Here is a 10,470-nt window from a genome sequence, read left to right as displayed (position 1 = left end):
ATGGTATTATACCAGTAGGTGTCGGCTTACCTGGTACGGTGGTAATATTGACAACATTGGCCCAGGATTCTGCGCAGTTGCTCTAGTGTGACTGCACCGCATGCAACTATGTCCCTAGCTGCATTGTTGATGCTGCGTAGGTGCGTTAATTAGTGATCTTTAAGTGCACTTTCAATTTTTTTTAGTTTAAAATTTTATATTAATTTAATTTTGAAGAATTAGTACAAAATTTTAAACTAAAAAAATTAGAGATACACCTAAGAATAACCAATTTGCACCCGTAATGCTGCGCAGTGACAACAGACTGCTGCAACCGCACCTGACGACCTGAGCCTAGCACCAAAATGTACGCAAACACTTTAGTTTTGGAAAGCTTTCGAGGTAGCCAAGGAGAGAACAAATGAAGCACTTAAGGTTCCGAAATGGAGCTGAGACGGGCAGCAACCGATGCTCCAGGCTCAATCTGATCATGTGGCCACCGGGTTCAGAAATCGGCACGCATGGGCGCGGAATCTGCCGATCAGGAGAAGCAATGCGCAACGAAACAGATTAACCGCGAAACATATCAGCATTCGGCAGCCGGGAAGTGGATCCTTGCCTGCCCCTCTGCCTCTCTTTCAGCATTTTGACAAAACACAAAGGAAAACAAGCACCGGACCATGCATCAGTTCAGTACCAGCACCAGACTATGACAAATATGTGCATTAAATAGAGCTAAGTCCCACCATGGGTGTTTATAGACACAAGAACCAACGGCAAAACGAGCATTTCCACACACAGCCCAGGCCACAGATTTGTCCCTGACTCCAAGCTCCAGCAGAGCGCAAGATAAAGAGTTAAGCCTCAAGGAAAGAAAACAACTAAAACCATCTTCAAGCCCAGGCTGAAATACGCCGCGGCTTCAAAGCACAAGATGGAAGCAGGCTCAGTCCCACGTGAGGTTGATCATTGAGTTGGCCAATCCAGCTTCTTTGAAAGTGAGATCACTTGCAAACTCCAGGTTCTTTGATGCTCCAGGAATGGGCTGCACAAAGTGGAAAGCCCGCTTCTCCCCATCCTCAACCTGAGTAGCACAGAATGACCATAGGAGCTGCATTGGAAAGACGAGACCATCAGTGAGAGAAAGCAAGCAAATGAGACAGGAAAAATTTGATGGCTTATGGCAGTGTCACCTTAATAGGATCTGTGTGAAGAAAATTTCTTTGTATCCTCCGATTGTTCGGTAGCCGAATCGCAACCCTGCAGAGAAGGTCCCTGCTTCCGGTAGGTTCTTCAGGGAGAGGAGGATAATCCAACTTGATATTTAAGCTGGTCTCATTTTCTTCCTCGGGTTCAGCTTCAGCCATGTCATCTGTAGCATCTGATCCTTCAACGACTTGTTTATTGTCCTCCAGGGAAGCTGCAACTGCCCTTGCTAGTTCTTCATCCTCATCCTCTACAGTTGTTTTACCTAAAATGGAAGCAAATTATGAACATCGTTCTTTTTTGCCAACCAACTGCATAACTACATAGTGGAATGGTAGGAAATGTTTTCAGCTAACCAGATGATAACAGCTACCAGCTAAGAGAGAAATAATAGTCTCCAACTAAAAAGTAAGTAAAAAATGTATTGGATGAATAAAACTCGATTGAATTTCCAGAGTTTGAGAACAACCAAAGACCAGCAAGAGCATGGGCCAACCCCATAAGCTTACGTTGTCATAATCACTAAGCAGCCCCAATAGACAAACCGCCCAGGAAATCATGTAGCCATAGCACAAGAGCTGCATAATACTTCTTGCCATTTTTACAACTCTAGGATATACATAAAATTGGAAAACCATGGTTGCTAGGACTTAGGATATGATAAATTATATGATTGTCAGAGTAATAGATATGGTTAAGTCTTATGGTTTTGCAAAACTGAATCTTCCAAGTTGGTATGTACGCAAACAAGACCAAGAAGTAATAGCACTGCTGATACAAAAAAAAAAAAAGATCAAACAGCTACCTTGTTTTCCCATAGGAGTTTCCTGATCAACTTTCCTTGGGCGCTTTTGTGGTTGAGCTGCATGGTACTCCTTTGGACCTTTATCCAGGTAAGGCAGCAGATCCTAGGTACAATACACAATCAGAAAGAATAAAAAGGGGCATATACACCATATTACATCTGAAAATTGAAGTTTTCATGCAACCCTGCAAGCCACAACTACAGTTCAGTACAAGAAATGAGAAATACCTCAAGCAGACGGTCTGGGTGAACCATTCCATTCCAACCACGTATTTTTTGCCCAGTGATGGGGTCAATCAGGAGTATAGCAGGAATGGATACCAAATTGTAGTAGGTGCACACCTTCCTCCCCTCACTGGTGTCATGATAAACCTATATTAACACATCAAAATATTAATAGACATGATAACAGCTGACAAGTGTAAAGACACATGCCATACAGGGGGAAAAAGAGAACCATTTAACGGAGAAATTTTTATGTTGTCAATATAAATCCTAACATGTCAAAAGAAATGGGAACGAGACAGACACATCCCTGGCTGAAACATGCAACAAGATAGGAAGGACTAACCTGCCAGAAAATAAAATTTGACCGAATTAATTGAGCCACTGCTTCATTTCCCCAAGTGTCTCGATTAAGCTTCAATAAAGACAGGCTCAAAAGTCAAAACTTGGATTAATAAACTGAAGGAACAGCATAGCACTACAACATGACTGAATTTACCATGTGAGAGCTGAATTCCTCCGTCGACTGCAAATTGATTAACAGCCATTTGTCCAGAGAAGCAGCCTCTAACTTTGCCTACATTTGGAATTTATAAGCACAAGTCATTGATAATTTTTTAAATAGTACTAATATAGAGATCAGTCTGCTTTCAGTGATCAGATGTTAATAGCGACAACAAAACACGTCCTATTTGCTGTAAAAGGAAAAGCAACCTTTCAAGAGCAATTAATCTAACCACAACGAATTAGTTGCTCTACAGCTACGCTGCTCAAGTAAATCACCAGCCAACTGAGATACAGCACAAGGGTTCGCAATTATAAGTTGTGCAATTTTCCACAGATGCAAAGACAAAATGTGCCCATACAATTTTACCAGCACATAAACTAACGAGTTAATATATATAGCTTACCTTATCAAATGGTCCATTGAACATCAAAGAAAAAGGTGGACGGTACAAAGAAGCGAGATTATCATGAGAACTAGATGTAGCATTCCGATCAGAATCCCAAACAGCGGATTGTCTTGCCTCTTGTTCAAAGTTACGAAAAGCAACCGTTGTATTAGGACGCAGGCTGCAAAAAAAGAAAGGCCGTATCATACTTAAATATCATGAATCTAGTTTAGGAAATGCACAACTGAATTAGGAATTTAGGATGCAGGCCGCAAAAGAAGAAAGGTCAAACCATGCCTAGATTTCATGGAACAATCTAATTACAGGAAAGCAACAGTGATAATGGTAAAAGCTTAAATACAAAATCAAGTCCGGAAACATGAAATAGATTACATAGTGCCATATGTAAAGCAACAAATTCTGCATAATGCATAGCAATCCAAAGCAAAAGTTATCATAGAACATACATTACAAAACTATAAGCAGCCATGCCCAAGCTAAGTACAAAGGGAAAAACAAACTGAATTATAGAAAAAAGAAAAAAACAGAGAAATAATTTACACCTTGCTACAAGAAGAGGAACAACTCTAACAAATGACCAAATTTGCAACATTAAAGGAACAATACTAACATATATTTATTTTCTTTCCCAATGGTATAAAGAAGAGGTCAGTTAGCTAGTCTCAGTTGTTAGACAGGTGTATCTGCAAAAGGAGAAAGAAACATGCAATGCAGGAGATGTCACAGGCTGTTTAAAGACCAACTGGATGCCCGCGATATCGCCATTTTGGTATCCAGAACGTGTAATTCCACTAAATTGACAAAACAATTTGTAATGTATCAAAGGAGCATTAGTTATTCTTATTGTTATATGACTACAGTTATTTTCATCTTCATGACCTTAACATGGAGGCTGAATATAAAAGCATATCCTATAGGAGCGATGACATGCATGATTTTCGCATGTTCAACTATGTTAGTTACTTGAACTTCATTGTGCAAACATGGTAGTTTCACCAACACAAGTGCCGCCTACAAATAGATTGGTGATGTGTCTTCAGTTTGGCCATATGCCTCATAAGCTATCAACTAAGGTAAAGTTAATGAATTGCCACACCAGAATAGGCATAAGCACACCAAAAATAACTTTCCCCTGCCTGCAAGAGTAAGGGTGGGCTTGATTGTGTTTATATAAAACAGAATACATACTAATTTTGGTCACAAATTACACAATCAACCTGGTTGCTGTTTGATGCTTGGTTTACTAGTGGAATTACCAATGTTGTAGTTATGTACAAATATTAGCATGAGATTCAATAGCCAGGCACCCACAATTTCAGAGGTTTCAAACTAGAGTAAAGTGCACACCCGGTCCTTAAACTTGTATGGGTGTGCCATCCCGGTCCACGAACTCTTAAAACGACTAATTACATCCATAATCACAGATACTGTGTCGTTTAAGTCCATAAACCCAGTCAGACGCCGTGCACTTTTGCGATTAGACCCTTCCACCGTTTTCATCCCTCTTTTCAGCCCCAGACGCTGTTCTGTCCCGTCTGTTCGCTTCCCCCGTCCTGTCCGTTCGCTTCCTCTTCCGCATCGAGCGAGAAGGGAAGGGCGGCGGCCGGCCAGGGCGGACCGAAGGCCCGGCGCCCAGGGATCCCACGCCGGGGGAGGAGGAGAGGAGGGCCACCGCGCTGCAGGCCACCGGTGCCGCGGCACTGTCCTGTCGCGATGGTGGCGACCCTGCGGCTGAAAGCGGCTGCGCGCCTGCGCCTCCTGATTACGGTGAGTCTAATATGTGTTTCTGTATTCTCGTGTAATCGAATTTGGTCGGATAAGAGGATGCACAAGAGGTAGAAGGCAAGATTTATTTGCCGATTTTGAGTGAAATGTCTAGGTTTTGGGGGATTTTCTGTTGACTGCAATGTGCATAATTTCCATCAATTTGTTCTGTTTACTGTAGGTGATCGTAGAGATGAATTCACAGTAGAGATTCACCATGGTGGTTTTTTTGTTGGTTCTGGAAGTCTGAGATCATATGTGGATGAAAGTGTGTCTTGGTTTGAATGTATAGAGGCAGATACATGGTCTCCTTTGTGGTTTTCGGACTTTGCAGAGCAGTTAGGCTATCATAACAATTCAAGTTTGAAGATATATTGGCTGCTTCCAGGGAAGACATTAGCAGATGGTCTTCGTCTTATACTTTCAGATACTGACACCAATGTAATGGCAGCTTGTGCACTAGATGTGAAAAATCTGGTAGTATATTTTGATCATGAGGATTTGTATGATTCAGTCAATTGGGATGATGATGTTCCAAATCCAGTGTCTGAATTGCCAAAGGTCATCAGCCCATGCAAAGTGCAGTTTGCAGAGAAGAATCGTATAGAAAAGTTGCCTGTTTTCTACACAAATTTGGATAACATTAGAGTGGATCAATCTGTTGACAATGAGACAGAGAGTGGCAGTAAAGATGATGATCTATGGGATAGTGATAATGAGATAGAAGAGGGAGGTGCAGATCTTTTTGAAGACCTTGTTTATTCTCATGTGAATGTGGTTAAAGATAACAAGAAAGCCAAAGGAAGCAAACCGAAGACACTGGTTGTAGCTAGACCTGTACAGGGAATTGGTAAGGAGGACACTGATGATGAAGGTTTAGACCTTCCAGAATCAGATGGGGAAGGTGATGTGAGGCTGAGGTTTACATCTTTCACTGAGGAGGACATGCAGAACCCTACCTTTCATGTTGGCCTAGTTTTCCCATCTTTCACTGAGGAGGACATGCAGAACAACAATTGTGAGGTATTCAATAGCTACATTCTAGAAGCTAGGGACTTGCCAATACTTAGCATGTTGGAAAGGATTAAGTGCCAACTAATGAGAAGGCACTACAACAAGCAACAAGAGATAGGAGAAGATATACAAGGTGCTTTTTGTCCCAAAATTAGGAAAAAAGGTTGCAAGAAATGCAGAATTTGCAAATATGTGCTTTGCTTCACCATCAGGACAGGGTGTGTTCCAGGTGCAGATAAAGGATTACCAACACATAGTAGATATCAATGCTAGGACATGTGGTTGTAGAAGGTGGCAGTTAACAGGGGTGCCTTGTTGTCATGCTATCTCATGCTTGAGAAGTGAGAGGATCCCACCTGAGAGTGTCCTTGCTGCATGTTATTCTGTGAATGCTTTCAAAAATGCTTATGGAAGCAACATTCAGCCTTGCACGGACAAAACCGAGTGGGAAAAGGTAAATGGGCCTGAAGTATTACCACCAGTTTATGAGAAGAAAATAGGCAGGCCACCAAAGTCTAGGAGGAAACAACCACAAGAAGTCCAAAGAAAGAATGGACCTACACTGAGTAGGCATGGACGCATGGTGTGGTCATACACTGCAAACTTTGTTCAGATGCTGGCCACAATTCTAATGGTTGCAAGCTTAAGAAGATGGGGTTTAGTACAGAAGAAGCAAAAAAGTTAGTGGCCACAACACGTGCTACGTTAGCACAGGAAGCTGAACAAGCTGCTGCACAGGCAACCACAAACCAGCAGGCAGAACCAGAAGTACAACCACATGAAGAGTGTCCTATCAATCAGGAGTTGAGGCAAGAAGGACAGGTTGAGCCCATGACACAAGCCAGCACAACTATATTGAGTCAGATGATAGGGGAGGTAATATGCACTAATTCATTGCAAATTAATATTTTTTATATTCCTATATGTGTTAACCATTTTTTTCTCCAGGGTTCTGAACCTACATCACTCTCTCAACCTCAGGGGCCATTGCCGGATAATGCCTTCATTACCAGCAATCAACCTGTACGAAGACCTATAGCACTGACTACAGGCACAAAGGCAGGAAAGGCAGCTGCAAGTAGGCATGGTGTGGTCATACACTGCAAATATTGTTCAGATGCTGGCCACAATTCTACTGGTTGCAAGTATAAGAAGATGGGGTTTACTTCAGAAGAAGCAAAAGAATTAGTGGCCACAACACGTGCTACGTTAGCACAGGAAGCTGAACAAGCTGCTACACAGGCAACCACAAACCAGCAGACTGAACAAGCTGCTATCAATCAGGAAAGTACGAAGAGGAAGGCTACAAGAACAAGCTCCAATGATGCAAATGAAGCAACCGCAAAGAACTCCAAGCCAAGAAAGGGAGCAGCAGCTAACAAGTCCTGAGTGCAAGAGTGTCCAAGATGCAAACAAGTCCTGAGTGCATTTATCTCTTTTGAACATGTCAAAATGTCTGCTTGTTTATACCTTTTCGTTTGCTGAATGTTGGTACTGTTGAATATGTCGTAGTGTCATCCTGCTACTGTTAACACACTTTTCCCTGTCATCTCTTGCATCATTTCATTTTGCCTGTATATATGGCTGTTGCAAATCTGCTATCATTTTCCCTGTCCAAGTGGTATATATATGGCTGTAGATGAGTCCTTTTCTTAGTAATGGCTGTACAATGAGACTGGAATTGGAGCAGGGAAGGCAAGGCTGGGCGCACCTTCTCTGCACCTGCTCGACGCATGCACAGCAAGCAGCGGCGTCAGTAGGAAGAAACGGCGTCAGTAGATCCCATCTGAGTAATTAACGGTGGAAGGGTCTAATCGCAAAAGTGCACGGCGTCTAACTGGGTTTATGGACTTAAACGACACAATAACTGTGATTATGGATGTAATTAGTCGTTTTAAGAGTTCGTGGACCGGGATGACACACCCATACAAGTTTAAGGACCGGGTGTGCACTTTACTCTTTCAAACTATTAATACGACGACCAAGACGGCATAAAAACAGATATAGTGTTACACTTAGCTGCCAATTGCTCCTGCTAACCAATGGGGCAATATTTGGTTAGATGGCGTAGATTTCATAAGCATGCCCAGGATGCCCATCAACTAAGTTAAATTCTATTGGTAGCAAGCAAAATCCGTATGGCATTCACTGTACACCAATCGAACACATTCTTAGACCTTGATTGTGAAACACTCATTGCTCAGTGCACTAAACAAGTAGCACAGTATATGTTAACTTCTAATACAAAAGAATGAATGGGAAGCTCCAATCGGTTACACTAGAAAACAGAATGCACCAAACTTCATGTAGCAATAGCTTAAAAATGCAAATGCAGCACATCACTTCAGTTCCATAGAAACTTCGCTCCTGCCCGATATCAAATAATTGGTGGACAAACCTAATCCAAGGATCCAATGCTAACATACGAAGCAGCTGGCCGAAGCACCTTTTGTTACTTACACAGACACAGGGCCCTCGCCGTAGAGAGTCTCCCGCTTCGCAGGCAGCGGCGCGCGGACGTCGTCGTCCTCCCCAACCCCAAGTCCATGCAACAACGGATCGCCCAGTGCAGCCGCTGGGGGTGGCGCGAACCTGCAAATCGACGCCCCTCCATGATCCAGCCAAAACCAAAAGCCAAAATCCTAAACACCTCGCTCCTGCCTACCTTAACGCCTCCTCCACTCCGGCCGCCGCCGCCACCGCCGAAGCAGCAGCCGCCGCCGCGGCAGGTGGGGCCGCCGGATGCGCCGTGAGGGCGGACTCCCCGTCGATGTAGAACAGCTGCAGCGCCTCCTCCAGGTGCCAGCTCGTCATCTGCGGAATGGAAATCTCAGGGATCACACCACGGAGCGCGGGCCCGATCGAATCGCCCAGAAGATGAAGGGATTGGGTTTAGGAGGGGGCGGAAGCGGAAGCCGAACCTGGAGGAACTGGGTGGCAGTGTCGGGGGTCTGGCCGGCGGCGATCTCGAGGAAGGAGGAGACCAGGGCCTCCTTCTCCGCGGCCGTCGGGGGATCGCCGGCCATGGCGGCGTTGTCGCCTCGACAGGATTTTTTCCTCCCTGCTCCTGCGGTCTGTTGGTAAGTAGGGTTCGGTGGGTCGGTGGGGTGGGGTGGGGTGGGAAGGGAATGCGGAGGAGTGGGAAGTAAGCAAATGGGGCGGAAACGTGCGGGATGATGAAGCCGAGCTGGAGCGCGTGCGGGTCGTGGCCTCGTGCTGATGGGGTTGGCCGGTTGGGCTTTTGCCTGGTCCGGCTTGATTTTGTTTGGTTTTGCAAGAATCTTAACGCGTATGTTTTTTTAAAAAAAATTCACATGTATGGCGTACTAAATAAAGTTTATTTATAAAAAAATTTTAGAGATGAATGTAATTTTTTGTGGCGAACCTAATAATAACGGTAATTAATCGATGATTTGCTACAGTGATACTACGGTAACCATTCTCTAATCGCGCGGTCAAAGACTTTATTAGATTCTTTAGGGTCACTAGCATGGATTCTGAAGTTGATTTTGTAAACTGGATTTATTTAGCACCGAAATTAACAGTCAAAGTAAACACAGGGACAACCAAACAAGGCCCTTGGAGGGGAAGAAAGAAAGAGTTCATCGGCTCAGTGGCCTCTCTTCATTTTTTTTTTTGAGATACAGTGGCTTCTCTTCATGGGCCATCCAAATCATTCATGGGCTTGGACTTGGATGTGTGGTCCAAATAGGCGCCAGCAACGCATAACATGGGCCAAATGCCTTATAAAGGAACGTGTTTTTCTTTTTATGAACATTTTTACGGGTTGTGTTTTCGTCAAGGTATAAAATCGCGGGCTAAGACGTTTAGCGGAAACCCTTCCAAAAAGCTAAAAGAGCTATAGCGAAAGCTATAGCGGAGCTATCCATTTAGCGGTTTGCAAAAAAATATGCATAATGTGGCCAATAACATCAGTAATGCAACCAATTTCAGCAAATTTTTCATTGGTCTAACATTCTAAAATAGACTCAACACGTCTCTTGACTGACTAACTGTGCCCGTGATGCTTTGTCTATGGTCCACCCTAATTATATTGATTTTTTATTTCTTTTGGCTACATTTTTAGCGGAAGCAGCGGACATTTATTATCACTAAATCCTATAAAAAAACCCCTATAGCGGACATAGCGGACAAATATTGTATAGCGTAGCGGGAGATCTCTTAAAAAGCTAATAGCGGACAATAGCGAGCTATTAGCGGGCTATTTTGTACCTTGGTTTTCGTGGAACTTTTTTCAAGTACAGAAGCAAATCTTAAGAATTCCATACCACGTACCTCTCAGCGCTGACGTACATATAGCCTATCACCGAAAAAATACAGTCGGTTTGTCTTAAAAAGTAAATTGAAAATTATATCTAAATATGAACACACCCTTGCTGAATGCTGATCAGGCTGACATGGTGAACATGTTGTCCAGAGGTACAGTACTACGTGAAGTAATGTCTCGAGAGCAATTGCACGACTTTTGTGAAGAAAACTTGTAGAAAAACCCACATCCATCATTCTTATTCATCTCAGTAGAATTTAGATCCAGGATAAATG

General features: G+C 43.3%; 1 protein-coding gene across 1 annotated transcript; it reads right to left on the bottom strand.

Annotated features, from left to right (window-relative positions):
* Positions 1-640: 640 nt before the first annotated feature.
* Positions 641-9,049, bottom strand: LOC120681885 (plant UBX domain-containing protein 7-like). The gene is made up of 10 exons (XM_039963543.1): positions 8,829-9,049; positions 8,573-8,721; positions 8,368-8,499; positions 3,127-3,289; positions 2,715-2,792; positions 2,562-2,630; positions 2,219-2,362; positions 1,991-2,093; positions 1,173-1,450; positions 641-1,090 (listed from the first exon to the last, which is right to left on the bottom strand). Exons 1-10 carry the CDS (start codon positions 8,931-8,933, stop codon positions 926-928), a joined length of 1,386 nt encoding a protein of 461 aa, XP_039819477.1. The 5' UTR covers positions 8,934-9,049; the 3' UTR covers positions 641-925.
* Between the last annotated feature and the right edge of the window lie 1,421 nt (positions 9,050-10,470).

This window comes from Panicum virgatum, chromosome 7N (assembly GCF_016808335.1).
Source record: "Panicum virgatum strain AP13 chromosome 7N, P.virgatum_v5, whole genome shotgun sequence".
Taxonomy (NCBI): domain Eukaryota; kingdom Viridiplantae; phylum Streptophyta; class Magnoliopsida; order Poales; family Poaceae; genus Panicum; species Panicum virgatum.
Note: the sequence above shows the minus strand (reverse complement) of the source record. Positions and strands in the feature narration are given on the sequence as shown.

Coding starts and splice junctions, on each gene's coding strand:
- LOC120681885 (XM_039963543.1), bottom strand. CDS start 8,933: ATGGCCGGCGATCCCCCGACGGCCGCGGAGAAGGAGGCCCTGGTCTCC. Junction 2,631..2,714: donor AGGAATTCAGCTCTCACATG/GTAAATTCAGTC, acceptor TCTTTATTGAAG/CTTAATCGAGACACTTGGGG. Junction 1,091..1,172: donor TTCACACAGATCCTATTAAG/GTGACACTGCCA, acceptor TTTCCAATGCAG/CTCCTATGGTCATTCTGTGC.